At 48.1% G+C, this 17,087-nt stretch overlaps 1 protein-coding gene across 1 annotated transcript in view; it reads right to left on the bottom strand.

Annotated features, from left to right (window-relative positions):
• Positions 1–16,423, bottom strand: part of LOC134448801 (plectin-like) — a 162,306-nt gene extending 145,883 nt beyond the window's left edge. Inside the window, exon 1 of the mRNA XM_063198459.1 lies at positions 12,764–16,423. Coding sequence (XP_063054529.1) covers positions 12,764–15,362 — 2,599 coding nt within the window. The 5' untranslated portion in view covers positions 15,363–16,423. The remainder of the gene's footprint in view (positions 1–12,763) is intronic.
• Between the last annotated feature and the right edge of the window lie 664 nt (positions 16,424–17,087).

Genomic DNA, 17,087 nt, shown 5'->3' with positions numbered 1-17,087 from the left:
TCTTTGTAATATCATACTTACTACAAGTGTGGTAATTACATCCGTAAGAGGAGAGCCTACTACTATTTTATCCAACTCTCCTTCTGGCATGGTTTCCAAGGGAGGTGTTCTTCAAAGTGCATATCTCTGTGACACTGAAGGTAGGTTACCCATGAAGGCATTGCCTGCATGATTACCTCTCGTCTGAGACGCACCCAAAACTCATTACTTTTTCAGACGCTCCAGTGGAAGCAGTTCAGCAGCCAGCCGGGGGCACACCTTCCATTGTACTGTATGTACTTACTACTTCTTCATAACAGTATTGTGCAACTTTACACCATGCATGTCCATTTAATGCTTTGCTGCAAAACTGGATTTGTATTATGAGCTTGATGAGCGTAATTGACATAAATTTACTAACTGGATATCGAAAATACTTTTGGACAGAGATGAGCACCAGTACTGCAGTAATGGTGTTCTATGGCTGCCGAGGGCAAAAAAGAGGAGGAAAATTGTAATGGCTATGTCTTAATCTGTTACTTAAGGCTCTGGGTAATGTCATAGCAATGTTATTATGATGTAGTTGAGTATTTTCAGCAAAGAGTGAATAGGCCTGCCGGCAAACCCATTCGCACTAAGAGGCTACGGCAGCAGGGCAACGTACTTTACATTTCACTGGCTGCAATGTTTTACAGTGTGCACTGAAGGAACGTAAATCAACCCAAGGGAGAGAGTAGGCATCCCTTGGGAGAGGGGGGAAAGGCATTGACCTCTGCACAGTTGGCCCTCATTTCTCTAACACCCCCGTAAGTAAGAAATTACTCACTCACTAACTAATAATAGCCTTTTAGTGTCTCTTTGGCTCGACTGGTTAAACCAGCCAACCAAAACCAAACAAGATGGTTAAAGGGAAAACGTGGAAATATGCAAATAAATGTAAATCATATCTGTAAACAGCAAACCTGTGTAAATACACACAACATCCACTATCAGTTATACACGTAAAAAAAATAATGAGTAGGTTGGTGAAATAAATTCCCATGATATACACACTGATTACTGAAAGAATATCATTTATCTACTTGGTGATCCTAACATTATTGTTCTTCGTGACATCAGCTCCTAGATGCTATCTCATAAATTGAAATATGACCGTGTATTCCATCCCATATGGAGCCCATTGTTGAGGATCAGGAGACACCTGTGCTTTTCCGCTTGTCTCTGCATCTCTGTAAGCCCTGGGATAACGACACTCCAGACATGACCTCTCAATGAGACAGATCCTCATTCTGTTCATTCCCAGACATACCTAAAACAGCATGGTTTGTCTCTCTGGGTCATCCTTGGCTGATTGACACAAATGGCTGGGTATTTCAAGTAAAGGAGGGCCCTGCCGTGGCCTAACGGTAGGGCACTGGGTTACTACGCTGGCGACTCAGGTTCGACTCTGGATTGGGTCATTTGCCAATCGTTTGCCGATTTGTCTCTATCTCCCCACTCATTTCCTGTCTCTCATCCACTGTCCTGTCAAATATAAAGGCAAAAAACCCCTAAAAAATATATATTTGAAAAAAAAAACATGCCAAAAAAAAGTAAAGGAGAGCTGGTCTTGGCTCAAACAGCTAAGGCACTGTGCTGGGGACCCAGGTTCGATTACGGCCCGAGGACATTTCCAAATCTTCCCACATCTCTCTTTCCCCCTCACTTATTGTCAACATCTCACACTGTCCTATCAAATAGGCATCAAAGCCCCAAAATGATATTGTACCAAACCAAGTAAAGTATTGCTCCACATTTACTTCATATCCATCCGTAGCAAGGCCATGCAGGCTAACAGATACGAACGCAGGCTCAAAAAAAAAACAACTCCAGTCCTAACTGGCAGAACACCTAAGCTAGCTCTGTCCAGGCTACACGAAATATAGCAATATGAGCCCTGAGATCAGTGCTCTACACTGCCTGGGAATAATGAAAGTTAAGCCCATTGCAGCTGCGCAAAAGGTCAGACACATGGAGGGGAAAAAACCTGGCTCCGTGTGAAGGTGTCAGCCTCAGGTCCAACAGTACATAGTGACACACTATAGGTGGAATAAGAGGGTGGCAGAGACTGGCTGACTGGTGCATGAGCTGACATCTCAGTCATAGATAGATAGATAGATAGATAGATAGATAGATAGATAGATAGATAGATAGATAGATAGATAGATAGATAGAGAGAGAGATAGATAGATAGATAGAGAGAGAGAGAGAGAAAGAGAGAGAGAGAGAGAGAGAGAGAGAGAGAGAGAGAGAGAGAGAGAGAGAGAGAGAGAGAGAGAGAGAGTTCAGATGATGAGAATTCAAAATATGTTATAATTTAACATATAGGTTTCCAAATACCAGAAGGTCAAACGCTGCAATACGTGCTAGGTTTCCATACTGGAAAAGCCAAACTTTCAGTATTCATAGGTAAGTGAAGATATTCCTACTCAAAAGTCAAAATATATAAAAGTGAATACAACTCTACTGTATGTATCAAGCTGCATATTTACTACAGGGGCCAAAGTGATATCAGTGTAGTAGGTGCTTGAGCACCAGCCACTCCTCCTCTAGCAGCTGACCATCCAGACCTTGCAGAGTATTTACAATTAAGTCAGTCCCTTTGGAGCAATGCACAGAGAGGGTGGAGACAGACTCATATTCAAGCATATTCACTGGGGGGCCAAGAACCTGAAGATCAGATCAGCACCTTGACCAGTGTGGACCCTTGACACATTGACTTGCACGGAAGGGGAACGAATGGACAACTCCAGAAGAGAACACAATCAGAGCAACGCTCTGCAACCACCCCCTTGCAAACCTTCACCCTCACCTTCACCTCCACCTCACCCAAGCGCATCTCAGGCTTACCTTGGCTCTTTTTGTTCCGCAAGCGACGCCACACTGCTATCAGGGTGACGACATGCCCCAAAAGCACCAGGGCGGGGAGCACGTTTTGTGGGGGGCTCGCTGGCATTAGGAGAACCGAGATAAGCTGGTGGATATGGCGCACCGCCGCAACAGGTGGTGGTGGAAGGGGCGGGAGGGGAAAAGGGAAAGGGGTGGGGGTGGTGGGGGGTAAGAGGTTAAGGGAAAGGAGTTGGGAGGGGGGGGGGCTGTCGCACGAGAAGTGTCTGTGAGTGGAGATGGGTGTGTTCAGAGCCCTTTAAAAAAAGACGGAAAGCTAGGGTTCACTCCAGCTGGAGGACTGAAACACAGAAACAGGGCCCTGCCGTGGCCAACCGGTAGGGCACTCGCCTGCCATGCGGCTGACCCGGGTTCGCATCCCGGCCCGGGTCCTTTGCCGACCCCTCCCCGTCTCTCTCCCAATTTGCTTCCTGTCCACCTCTCACACTGTCCTATCACATAAAGCCGACAAAGACCCAAAAGCTTATATAGATTATTTTAAAAAGCAACACAGAAATAGAAGTCCTGAAAACACTGACCTGTCCACCCACAGAACGACTCATCCTTTTCTAACTCCTTTCGTGCTTTGGGCAAGATAGTCTCCGAAGTTCCAACAAATTATCACACACCCACACTCCCTCTCACAATGGAATTTAAACACTCCCTTCGTCTTGGAACTTGGTAGGCTGGCCACACATGACGAATAGACAAGATGACATTTAACATGATGAAAACAAAAGACCACCACTATCGTTCTGGCCATCTCAGACAACACAGAGAGAACTCTCACAGCACCCTGTAAGACATTGAGAATTCTACCTTGACTGCCATCCTTGTATTTTCTTACAGCTAATCAGATAGATTATTTATGTGCCTTCCTGGGTTTTACTAGCATTTATCTTGTCGATGGAAGAAAAATCCAACTATATCCCAGTGTGGCTCTTCTATACAGGACTGTACATCAGAGCATGTGTCTCATATCATTAGTCCAATGTAAATAGTTCTGCTATCTACACACTTTTGAACACAAAGGCAAGTCTTGTTCTGGCAGGGAGGAGTTGACAGGATATTTTTCAAAGGAGCAAGATCAGTTGTAAGCCAGAACAATGACAAGAGTGGAAGTAAATGTTATCGTTCACGTTTCCCCCCTTTGATAACAAAACAAAACACAAAGCTAATCTTTTCTAATCTTAATAATTGTTATACTGCAATACTGATATCGAAATCAAAATGTGGTTTTCATCGTCCCTTCCTTTCACTACAACTAGATGAAAGTTCAAGTTGTTCCTGCATTGACAGGAACGGTCATCCAATTCTCTGTCATCACGAGAATATCTATTCCTAGTTTATGTGCTGCGTCTTAATATAAGTATATTTATACCAGTTTGTATACTTGACTTCTGGGCAGCCCCTTTTGCTCTTGCACAACCTGCGAGTCTTTATCACCAAACAAACATGACCCTCCGCTCCTGTTCCTCTCCTGTTCTCCCTGCGCCACCCCCACCCTCTTCAAAAACCTGCACATGTCCACCACATCAAACAGCTCAACTCCGGGGAGCTTGAAACCACCAGGATCTTCCTGGTTTGCGGCAAACAGTGGCAGACTTTACATTAGGCAAACCTAGGCGATTGCCTAGGGCCCCGACCAAATATGCCCTCCATAGGGGCCCCCAATTGTCACACCAGTCACGATAATCACATAAAAGTAGGCCTGTCATAATTTATATACGAGACAAAACACTAAAATAGCACCCTCAATCCCTCCATGCCAATTGCCAACTGTGAGCTTTACGTACTTTGTGTACGTGTTTAAAGAATTACTTTTGAGGGCCCCAGGTTTATATTTCGCCTAGGGCCCCAAAATGGCTAGATCCACCCTGCCCTGGCGGCAAACACAGGTGCGAGGTATTTTATGGCGTTTTACACAAATAGCGCAGTGGCCACGCATGCTTCACAGAGCACTCCGGCACTGCGGTATCCATGGAAGCGGCAGTGACACCTAACCCTTTAACTCTCACACTACAGTTCAACTTTGACATGGTGCTACAGCTGTCTGTCCAGTCAGTCTGGTAAACACATGCACACAGAGAAGAGGAGGGACTACGCGGAGGGACTACCGCAAACATACAAGCAAACTACGGATTATGGACACGGGTGTCCGAAAAAAACAGCTTTTTTCAAAACAAGCCGTAGCACACATATCGCACGTTATTGGAATCCATCACAGTGATGACACAGGTTTAAAAATGGAATAGAATTTCAGCATGGGTGCCTGAAGGTCGTGAATGTGTGAATGTGAGCATGTCAATATGTGTGTGTGAAACAGAGAGTGTGTGAGTGTGTGTGTGTGTGTGTGTGTGAGAGAGAGAGATACAGAGTGGAAAGTGTCTCCCCACCTCTCGGAAGCACAACAACATTTCTCTGTCCGTGTCTGCCAAAAACCACACGCCGGACAACTTCACAGACACACACACACACACACACATCCAGCGACACGGACACACCCCACGCCACCCCAGACAAGACACAACACTCGGCCCCGAAAGCAGGCCAGCCTTACCGGGTATAACCTTCATTTAGACGCCTTGCAGAGCCTCGTGGTGGGACACCAGGGCTCGAAGAGGAAGAAGGAGAGACAGAGGAGCTTCGGCACAGAATAAGAGTAAAGGGGGAATTGGAAAGAAAGACAGGAGAGGAGAGGAGAGGAGAGGCACACCCGTTTGTTTGCCACGAGCTGCCCTGTTCTGTTTCGCTCCCTTCTTAATTTTGACAGCCTGTGCCTGCTGCTTGGACATGTCAGCTGGCTCCCCAGTGGCTTCGCAATTAGCCAGCCGAGGGAGGGGGCTGGTGGCTGGCAGAGGAGGGAGGGGAGGGGGGGAGAGTAGAGTAGAGGTTTGGTGGGCTGGGAGGGTGGGCTCTGGGGTCTGGCGGGGGAGAGGAGGGAGGGGAGGGGGGGAGAGTAGAGTAGAGGTTTGGTGGGCTGGGAGGGTGGGCTCTGGGGTCTGGCGGGGAGAGGGGGGAGGGAGGGGAGAGTAGAGTTGAGGGTTGGTGGCTGGGGGGGGGGTGGGGGGGGGTGAGGGTGGTAGGGTGGAGAGGGTAGGGTAGGTTGGGTGTCGGGGCTGTGAGAGCCGGGGAAGAGCTGGGAGAAGGTGGTGGTGTGGTTGGGGTGGTGGGTTGGGGGTCGGGGGAGAGTAGGGGGTTTTAGAGCTTGGAAGGGGGGGATATAAATATCGAGCAGGGCGAGCCGGTCACGCCGTCACAGTTAGAAGCTGATGAAACTGCTCTGGCGTCCACTGGGCTGCTGCCACTCTAGACCAGAGACAGAGAGGAGAGAGAGGAGAGAGAGGAGAGAGAGAATGGAGAGAGAGGAGAGGAGAGGAGAGGAGACAAGAGGAGAGGAGAGGAGAGGAGAGGAGAGGAGAGGAGAGGAGAGGAGAGGAGAGGAGAGGAGAGGAGGGGAGAGGAGAATGGAGAGAGGGGTAAGGGGTAAGGGGTAAGGGGAAGGGGAGAGAGAAGAGGAGGGGAGAGGCGGGGAGAGAGGAGAGATGAGAGAGTAGAGAGAGCGGAGAGAGGAGAGAGAGAGGAGAGAGAGGCAGGCTTTTCCCCCAAGATGAAAGTGCTATTCTGCCCTGATGAGATCACAGATCCCTGGCTTTGTGCTGGGATCTGGTAGACATGCATTCGTCATTTAAAAAGCAGACTGGTGGCACTATAAACGGACCAAAGTCCCACGAGGTTACACCAGCACGTACGTAGCCTCGTAAACTTCACAAGCGACCAAAGCAAAGGTGTGACTGAAGGAAAGGTGTCAAAGATTTATCTTCCTTCCTCCTATAGTTTTTTGTCTTTCGGTCTAAGGTCAAAGCTCATGTTTCAGAGCTTGAGTAGAAGACGTGCTCTTGGCATACTCAGGGTGTGGACAGGGAACTTCCCAGCATCTTATGAAATACATACACTATAAATTCACTCAAAATGTATGAATGTGTGTTTTACGTGTTGTTTTAAAATAAAATATTTAAAACAAATATTGAAAGAGAACTAGTCTGCCACTGACCACCTCCTCCTCCTCCTTGTCCGTCAGCCAAAAAACGTCTTGTACCCTGACAAAAGTCGTCAAATGAAATCGGACCAACACGTCCATAAATTACACACATGGCTCTGGCGCTGGCACGAACGCGGCACGGAACGAGGGCACCAACCTGTCGGGTGCTACAAACCCAACACAAACAGCACACACGCTAAGAACAGGTGGTGCCAGCCTGGCGAAAACACAGGCCTAAACAAAACAATCAGGCCTGAGAAAGTAAAAACAAGTACCCACTACTTGGAATTATACAATGTGCAACAGTATGGTTGTGAGTGTGAGTGCAGAGGGGTTCAGAGCAGAACATGAGGGAATGTGCGTGTGGACAAGCTGGACTTTGTTGTGACACGGTTCCGTCATCGGTGGTCTTTTAGAGGAGTAGGAAAATGTGAGCACGGGGGGCTCCAAATGCCAGTAAACACATTTATTTTTCTGCCAGGACAGATCGCTGGGATGGCTGGCATGGCTGGAGGTCCCAGCCTCCCTCACCTACGTATGGCGCTCACCTCGCACTCAGGGGACCCCACAAGACGCACAGCACCTCCTATACTTAGTGTGTTTTACAGTACAGTGACGTGCTTATTCTCGCTCAGCAATTACAATTCGTGACTTATGATGCTGCTGACAGAATATCCACTTTCACACTTGAAAATTTCACTCGCTGTGTTTACATTACGGCAGGCTGGCTGGTTGGATGGATGGATGGCTGGATGCCTGGCTGAGTTCGTCTGTATGTGCAATAGAGAGTCTGGGTCTAAATGGACCAACATGTGAATTAGCAACACTTGGCACGGAGCTGCGAATGCTTCAGGCATGAGATGTGCGATTGGCAAATAGCCGCGGCATTCACCACCTCAATCCAGACCACGTAGACATTAGCAAGAGCGACTCACTCCGATGGATAAAATTAGTTTTGAGCTAGCCATCTAGATGGGTTTCTTCCTCTCGTGAAGTTAAATCGGGCCAGTCTAAAAACTGACAAGCAATTGCTGAATTAAGAAAGTGGGTGGTGGTCGGAGAAGTGCCAGCCGTCCCGATAAAACCAAATGAAATGGAGAGGGCAAATTTGTGTGACACCCGCAAGACATCTGAGCATGTGCAAAAGGGAAGTGGGGATGTCTCTGAGTTGATGTGCATTCTTGTACATCATCAAAAGGGGCCTCTGGGGAATCCATAGCATGAGGATGCTTTGGTGAGGATGCCAAAAATAACTTTGTTTTTCTTTAAGGCATCTGTCTTTACATTCATGTACACAGTACATGTCTCAGTCGAACACTACTATACTGTAGCGTACAGTGGTTTGCACACCATATAAATAAACAAAAAATTCGGATGTTTAGCTGAAACATGGGGTATTCAACAAAGCTAGAGAATCCTGGCTCCACTGGAGGGCAAATCACACAGTGCCCCCTTCACGCGAGTCTATGCCCTGTATGCCTGAAATGTGGAGTGACATTCAGAGCGTCTTTTCAGTACTCACGCAACTGCTGGGGGACCCAGGGCCTCCCAAGGGTTTGTCGGCGGTCTGTCTGTCTGAAGCATGAATTCACAGTGCAGGACATGTGCCAGGCTATATTACAGGGTTGCCAGATGAGACTGATGAATTCCGGCCCAAAAAACTGCCAAAAACCCGCCTGGAAGCACTAAATCCCGCCCGGCCAATTTGAACTAAATTCTATTGATTTCTATGGTCAAATTTGCAGAAAACCCCGCCCGAATGCTCCTTTTATCCATTTCTACCCACAGATGGCCATACTAAGCAGCCCAGTCGGGTGGAAAACCACCCAATCTGGCAACACTGGCTATATAGACCTCCAGTCTGACTCTCATGGCTAACATCTCTCCACTACTGTACAGTGATTCATCCAGAGAGACCAGAGTGACCAGCCGGCAGTCATTATATTCCAAGGAGAACTGTAATTAAAATTGGTTCCAGCAGCACTCTTTTGGTCAAGGGCAAAGCCAGTGGCACTCATTGGCACAAGGAAAAGACACCCATACAGTAAGTGCACGGAATGAAAGAGGCAGATGGAGTGCCAGGAAAAGGGAGGAGAAGAGGGCAGGAAAAATGGCCAGAGCAAGTAAGTACATAAAGTAAGTAAGTGTACAAAGTACTTATAAAGTATATAAACCTATATAACGGAACACTAAAATTCAATTGCCAAGACTACTGTACGTACATACGTATCCTCGAATCTATTTGCTACTGTGTACTGACTTTCTAGAATTCAATTCCACAGTCCGCCACACTGCATTAAAATGTCTCTGACATCATTCGCGGGGGTTAAATGGCATATCAGTTCCCGTTAAGCAATTTCTGTCATGCCCAGCTTCAATGGGTTCATTAGCAGTGCCCACCTGTTGAACACACCATTCCCATGGGTGAGGAGGGCACGCGCGGGTACACGAGTACACGAGTGCCATCCTTTCACTTGCACACAACACTGGGTAGGAGGTGGGGGGACTCTGATTCATGCTAACACTTTAGAGGCTCATAGGGGATGTATGAAAGCTCAACAAAGATTTTTGATAGTGCGGGTGAAACAAAACTGAACTGCTCTTTTCCTTTTTTTCCCACTTGTACAAAAAGGACACATTCGAATCTGGGCGTTCTTGGGCTCAGTCCAGAGCTCTGTGACTCACCCACAACACCACAATCATATGCCGTGACTGGGGAAGGAGGAAACACCAAGGCACCAGTGGTCTGGTATTGAATTAGGCATGACATGGAGGAATGGGGAGAGACAAACAAAGTGGCACGGATGACAAAGAAAGAGAAAGAGATGCCGGACAGTGGCCTGGCTGGAATGAAGACGCGGTGCTGTGTGGGTTGAGTCGTTTCTTGAACAACTGAGTACTTTGTTCAAGAGTGACACTTCTCGTTTATCACAGAGAGTTACAAATACGAGTCTACAAATGATTGATCTGCTTGGGTCAAATGCAAGCCTTAAAGTCATAGATCTCTGTCCCTGAGCCTGGAAAGGTAGGTAGATGGGTTCATGGCACACTTTGAAGTCTTGCTATTGCTCAGGTATCACATTACAGCTTGGCCTATATGGCTGCAGCTTTGAACCAGATATTAGGCAGTGCAGTGTAATTACATGCAAGTAGCAATTGAACTGTCATCGCATACACCTAATTATGGTAATTGCACACCTAAGTGTTTAATTACTGCGATTAGACTGTAGCCTATGCTTAAATGTGTGTGAGATTCCTGGATTGCTTTATTCACCGTATTATTAAAGTAAAATGTGTTCTTTTGCATATTTAAAAACCATGCAAGACAAAACAAACTCTTCAGGTTTGACAGCCACTGAACATACTTTCATGTTTCTGAATAAAGTGCATACTAACTGTGCATATAATACCTGTTTTAAAGCTAGACTGTTCCCCATAGCATGTGGTCCTATTATTAATAAACAGCAGGGGGCGCCAGCAGTTGGTTTTAAGCACAGCCTGTAATGTACTGTATGTCTGCAGAGACTAGACAGACTAGACCAAAGTTGAAGGCAACTCTTTCTCATGGTTGTAGAACCATGCCTGATCTTTTTGGCAACTAATGGAATAAATGATGGATACCAATCGGCGTAGAAAGGTCATTTTTTACAGTTCAATTTTGCTACTCCCAAAATGACTGCGCTCCTCCCAGCGCTGAAAAAACGATTACAACCTGTGAAATCAACAGACACTCCCTGTGAACGGTGCCAAGTACAAGCACACACCCTGGATACTCTCAGCCAAATGTCATGTCTGTCTGACAGCCTGAAAACATTAGCTTTGTGTGCGCATGCAAATTCCACAATCTTTACATGTATTAAAATCAACATGCTCAACATTTACGGTGACCTCCATGGGTTTAAATGGGTATTTTACATGTACAACATTAACAACCCCGTGACATGTGCGTGGGTCTGGATTTTTTTTGCTCTGCTTAAAGCCAAAGACAGCAGGCGAAACTGCTGCCAACACACACATTCCTCAGTTCCATTGCTCAATGTGGTATAATGCGAAGGAAGGCACTAGGTATGCAAGTAAGTGTGTGTGTGCGCCTACTAGCTAGGTGTGTATGTGTGTGTGTGCGTGAGTGTGTGTGTGTGTGTGTGTGTGTGTGTGTGTGTGTGTGTGTGTGTGTGTGTGTGTGTGTGTGTGTGTGTGTGTGTGTGTGTGTGAAAGAGGGAAAGAGAGAGAGAGGAGAGAGAGAAGAGAGAGAGAGAGACAGAGAGAGAGAAAGAGAAAGAGAGAGAGGTGTGAATGTGTGCATGTCTCTGTGTTGAGTGTACAATTGTCTTTATCTTTGGCATGCTACATTGCATAATCTCCACTGCCACACACGCTAATGGTGCTTTCGAGTGGACCTCTGAGACAGACGGAAACCAGAAACCTGACACGGGAGACCCACGAATCGGGGAAAAAATCTGCCAGGCTTCCTGTTTTAAACACAGGGAGATTCTGGGAGTTATGGGGGCAAGGAGCCCTTTTCCCATTCCCTCTCCCTGGTCAATCCCGTCATTTCCTCTCACCAGTTAACTCCTCTCCTGCGAGAGTGATAGAAGACAAGAATGCACCACCCAGCACCACCCAAATGACAGACACACAGACAAACAGACAGACAGACATACAGACAGACTGACTGACAGACACATAGACTTATTTCTGTGAGAGAGATAGAAGACAAGAATGCACCACCCAGCCAGCAGCACCACCCAAATGACACACAGACAGACAGACTGACTGACTGACTGACTGACTGACTGACAAACAGACAGACAGGCTTAGTTCCCCTCTGGTAAAGAGCCTGAATGGGAGGTAAAGCAAGGATAGGAGATGTGTGACCGCAGCTTGCTTGCTAGTAAACATCTTATTACTCCAGCAGAGCAGGCTGGAATTCCCCCATTCCCCCATCCTCATTGTTTTGGAGATGTGAAATCAAGCTGTAAATCACTCAGTCTCAGACCAGTCAGACATGTGCATCTGGGGTGTGACTGCTATGCTATGCTACGCTACGCTATGCTATTCTATTCTATGCTGTTCTATACTATGCTGTGCTGTGCTGTGATATGCTATGCTTCACTTCTCCTGCTTGATTCGATTAGGGCCTTAGGGTGTGGCTGCCGTGGGAATCAATGCCAATTTGCAGAGTTCCACTGAATCACACTTGTGGGCTGTTTTATGCACGCCTAAATAGTTTGAGACTGAGTAACACGATGACTGTTCCAGAGAATGTCCCATGAACAAAAATGATGGGATTTGCAGGATGGAGGTGGTCTGGCTGACTGCTTCTTTTCACAGCAAAACATTTCAATTACATGTCTTTTGAGGACGTGATGAGGCTGACTTTAAAATGTTCTCTTTCTATTTTCATTGCTACGTGGAAGAGCTCTTTAAAATCACTTCACACCGCACTGTAGAAAGTGAGACGTACGTGCGAGAGAAGCACAATGTAATAAACAACACCACTCGTAAACTGTTATGTTTTTAACACAAACACAACGGGGTGTTGGTTAATGTCGCTGCTGGCATCTCGCTACTGAAAACCACGTGGCCCCTGAAACCACAACACACAAAATGGCATCACCAAAACGGGTACCCACCATCCACCTTGACACTCCCCCCTCCACTTGAGTGTACACTCCCAGAAATGGCCATAGCAACGGCTGGTTTCAGTGACATCACAGGTGCAGGACAGGAAGAAAAGGGAAAGGGAAAGGGAAGAGAGAGGGAGAGAGAGGAAAGGAAAGGAAATGGATAGTAAGGTGAGACTTCAAACCAACCAACCTTCCTGGAAGTTTGGCCAGGTCTTCTCCTCCGGCTCTTCCAGGGAATGGTCCCATTCATCTTCTTCCTCCGGGGAGAGGGTGCGCGGGTTGACCATGGCTCCGCCGGCCAGCAGAGCCCTCTCCATAGCCAGCTGCTCCAGCACATCATAGTCCAAGTCATCGGTCTCAGGTACCGGGGCCGATGCAGGCGGCGTCCCTGGTGTCACCGTTACAGCTGGGTTGGCTATCTGCTGCACTTCGATAACCTCCTCCACCACAACTATTTTCTTACGCATGGCTGCGTCTGCGTCTGCGTCTGCGTCTGCGTCTGCGACTGTCTGGTCCTCCTCACTCTTGCCCTGCTCAACAACGGCCTGGTCGTGGGGGAGCTTTTCCTCCCGGTGTCCTGTTTCGGTCTCTGCTGTGGCTGCAGGAGCAGGAGCAGCAACAGCAGTAACGGTGGCCGAGGCAGCTAGATCGGCTGTGTGTTGTTGTGCAACGCTGGGAGGTTCCCCCTGCTCCTCGCTGGTCGTCCGGGGGCTGGTCTTGTGAGCTGAGCCTGTTGCTGTAGCTGTTGCTGACGCTGACACAGGGGCTGGGGCTGTTGCTGCTGCTGCGGGTGCTTCACTATGCAAGGAGGATGTTTTCTCTTTCAGGACCTCCCGCTTGATTTTTTCCGCACCGAGCTGAGCGACTGGCTCCACCTCCCCTTTGTGTGCTGGGGCCTCCGTGTGTTCAGCTGCCGCCTGACAGGCTTCTTCCTCAGCAGAGCACATTCCAGCTGAAGGTATCTCTGCACTGTCATCTGTTATTGTTGTTGGCAGTGGGCATTCGGCACGGTCATCTTTGACGGTGCACTCGGTCACCTTTGTCGCCTCCGGCTCTGTCACAGGTGAAGGGGTCACGACTGTTTCCACAACAGCGGTACTAGGGGGAGTAGTTTTCTTTTTCTTTTTTGACTTTGAGACCTTCACTGGAGACTCGGCCCCTGCACTCGCAGTCTCAGCTGTGTCGGGTGAGATGTCAGCTGGTTTTATTATTGGGGGTGGTGTTGCTTGAACTGCAGACAATTTCGTTTCGGCAGTTTCTTGATTCAATTCAATGACACATATTTTTTTCTCCTCTACCACTGTTGTCTCTATATGCACAGTGGGTGGTCCAGCCTGTTCTGCAGCAGGCGGCAAAGAGGCATCTTCTGTCACTTCTGGGGTGGCTTCAGGCTGCTTAGAGACTTCTGTTGCCACTGTCACCACCTCCAGGGAAGATGCTGCATTTGGCATATTTACGTCAGGAACTGCGCTGACCTTTTTGACCTCTGCCTCCTGCTGGACAACAATTTTGGCCTCAGGCTCGGCCAGTTTTACTGGGGCTTCTGGCACTTTTGTAACAGTACTGCTCTCTGCTGGTTCCTGTGTAAGCTTAACCTCTTTTTCCTTTTTGAGGCTCTTCTTCTTTTCCTTTTTTTGTGGCACAGCATCTGTGTTAATGGCTGTAGATGCTGTTTCATTGACCACCACCTCTTTTATCTCTTCAACACTGATGGTTTTTGCTTCAATGACAGTGTCATCAGGTTTAGGTGTCTGTTCTTTGGCCTTGGGTTTGTCTGCTGTGTTTTTCTTTGGTTTCTCCACATTTTCAGCAGCAGCAGGAGCCATGTCTGGCTGTTTTTTGGCAGTTTGGGTGAGTTTGGCTGTTTCCTGAGGCACTGGAATAGGCACTTCTTTTTTCTGCAGCTCTTTGGTTAATTTCAAGGCAGACGCCACTCCCACTGCTGCTCCGACTGCTCCTGCTGCAGTGACAGCCGCAGCCACAGTGATTTGTTCTCCATTGATGACTGGCAGATCCGAGAAGGCCGCTGATGTGGTCTTAATGGTCTTGGTGCTAACCACGTGGCTAGCTGAAACAATCTTCTCCTCTACTGTAAACACTGAAGTCGACTTGGTGCTGCTGCTGACATCATTCAGCAAAGGCTTCTGGGATGCGGTCTCCATGGTGACCTCAGACCGGGAGGAGGCTCGACCGTTTCTCATAGGGGGCTGAGCTTGGTCCCTGCTAGTATCCCATGATGCTCTGGGCTTCTCTTTCTCTTTCTCCAGCGCAGCCATTGGACGACCTCTGAACCGAGGGGTCCTGTCAATCCTGTCTTCGTCCGCGACACCTCCCATCCTCTTGTGCCTGTATCCCTGGCGCTCCAGCAAGGCCTCCTGGCTCTCTGCTCCAGGTCTGCTTCCGGGTTTAGGAACGTACGACGTTGGACCCTCCACAGATTGGACCCTAGCCGCCCGGTGGGCGAGTGCCAAGGTAGCAGCTGGACGACGTACACGCTGGAGAGGGGTTGGCACGATCTCGGGTGGCAGGTGCAAAAACTCCCGCAGGTAAACAATCCCTTCATTGGTCAGGTACCAGTAGAAGTGCCTCCACGCAAAGGTCTCCCGCACGTAACCCCTGGACTTCAGCGAGCCCATGGCACGAATCACCTGCAGATTCTTCAGCCCGCGGACGTCGGGGTGCATGGTCTGCGGACGCTTGTCCTTCTTGGCCACCATGACGCCATCGCGGAAAAGCAGCTCGTAGATCGCCCTCAGGTCGGCGAGGGGCATCACCATTCCCGCCACCATGGTTGCGGCTGTGTTTGTTCCTCAAGTAGGACTGGCTGACTGACTGACTAACTATGGCAAAAGCACACAGACTCTCAGGCACAGCACGGCGGGCGCAGGCAGCACTGCCAAGCAGGAGAATGAATTAAATAATGACCTCACTCTTCTCTTTCTGTCTGCGAGTTAGGGTCCAGTGGCAGAGCCGGCTGCCACGTGCTTCCACCAATGCAATGAAGGAGAGTGTGAGAGTGAGTGAGTGGGTTCCTCTGTGTGTGTTGCTGTTCCCGCTCTGTCCAGTTGTCTTCTCTTCTGTCCTTTGTCCTCTTCTCTTTAAGTGCTTCCCCGAGTAAGTAAAGGGGAAGAAAGTCTGTTCAATTCGCTTCTCAAAAAAAAAAAAACTTCCTTGAGGGAAGACTTAAAACAAACTCCAGAGACTGAGTGAAAAGAGAACTGTTGTATCCCTCACTCAGCCTTCCTGGGAAGTGAACACTGTCTGGGCTAGCTGAGCAGCAGTGACAGGCGAGGGAGGGGGTGAGAGAGCGAGACAGGGAGGGAGGGAGGGAGGGAGAGAGAGAGAGAGGAGGAAGAGAAGGGGAGTGGAGAGAGAGAGAGAGAGTCAGAAAATAAATGCAAAGGAAAAAGAGAGCGCAAAAGAGGCAGAAAGAGAGAGAGAGAGAAAGAGAGAGAGAGAGAGAGAGAGAGAGAGAGAGAGAGAGAGAAAGAGAGAGAGAGAGAACACTACTCCACACAGCCCCTCCTACCTTTCCTTAGCACTCACAGCAAAAAAAAAAGTTGCCAGAAATAAAATCTAAAAAAAGGATGACTTGAAAAAACAAAGTGGTTGGTAAGAATGAATCAGACTAATGAAGAAAAAGCCACAAGTGGCGTCCTCCAAGCAAAAAGCAAAAGGACGAGAAAAAGCGCAAAAAAGGCAAAAAAGAAAAGTCAAAGTGAGCAGCACACCTCAACAGTGCACATGCAGCTCACTGACTGAGCTCCACTTAGTGACGCCCACCCACACTACTGTATGGGTAACACGCGCAACACACCCCTCTCTGTCTCTCTCTCTCTGTGTAGGTGTGTGTGTGTGTGTGTGTGTGTGTGTGTGTGTATGAGTGTGTATGTGTGTGCACGGTTGTGTGTGTGAGAGTGTGTCCATGTGATTCAGTGGCACTCAAGGAGAGAGAGTAGAGTAGAGTAGGTTGGACTACGGAGGATTAGGTATGAGAAAAAGGAGACACCCTTTCGACATACCATCCTACATGTGAAAAGGCACCCGCCATTCCCTCCCCACCCAGAGTAAACTTTCTTTACACACTTCATATCAAGTGACAGGGACAGCCTCTTGCCCCACAGACACACCGTTGTTGATCTGTTCGGGGGGTTACTACCACAAGTACATTCGTTCACAATTAGCAAGTGCAATCACACCTTAGGCTGTAAAAAAAATTCGAGACAATTGGATTATTTTTGGTTGCTCTTTCATTCGCTTGTGTCTGTGCCTGTGCCTGTGTCTGTGTCTGTGCATGAGGGGGAATAAGGAAATGTCCATATGTGAATGATCAACCAGGATGCTTACAGAAGAGAGACCGCTCGGGCAGAAAGTTTTCAAACACCCAGGCAGTGACAAAGTATGCCTTGGAAGAATGCATACTCTGTCTAGTCCTGCCCCTGGAATTTAAATTAGGCACAACAGAGGAGGAGACACCTACTAATAATATACCTAATGCCCATGCATTATTCTCT

The sequence above is a fragment of the Engraulis encrasicolus genome, chromosome 5, assembly GCF_034702125.1.
Source record: "Engraulis encrasicolus isolate BLACKSEA-1 chromosome 5, IST_EnEncr_1.0, whole genome shotgun sequence".
In the NCBI taxonomy this organism is placed as follows: domain Eukaryota; kingdom Metazoa; phylum Chordata; class Actinopteri; order Clupeiformes; family Engraulidae; genus Engraulis; species Engraulis encrasicolus.
This window is presented reverse-complemented; position numbering and strand designations above follow the sequence as displayed.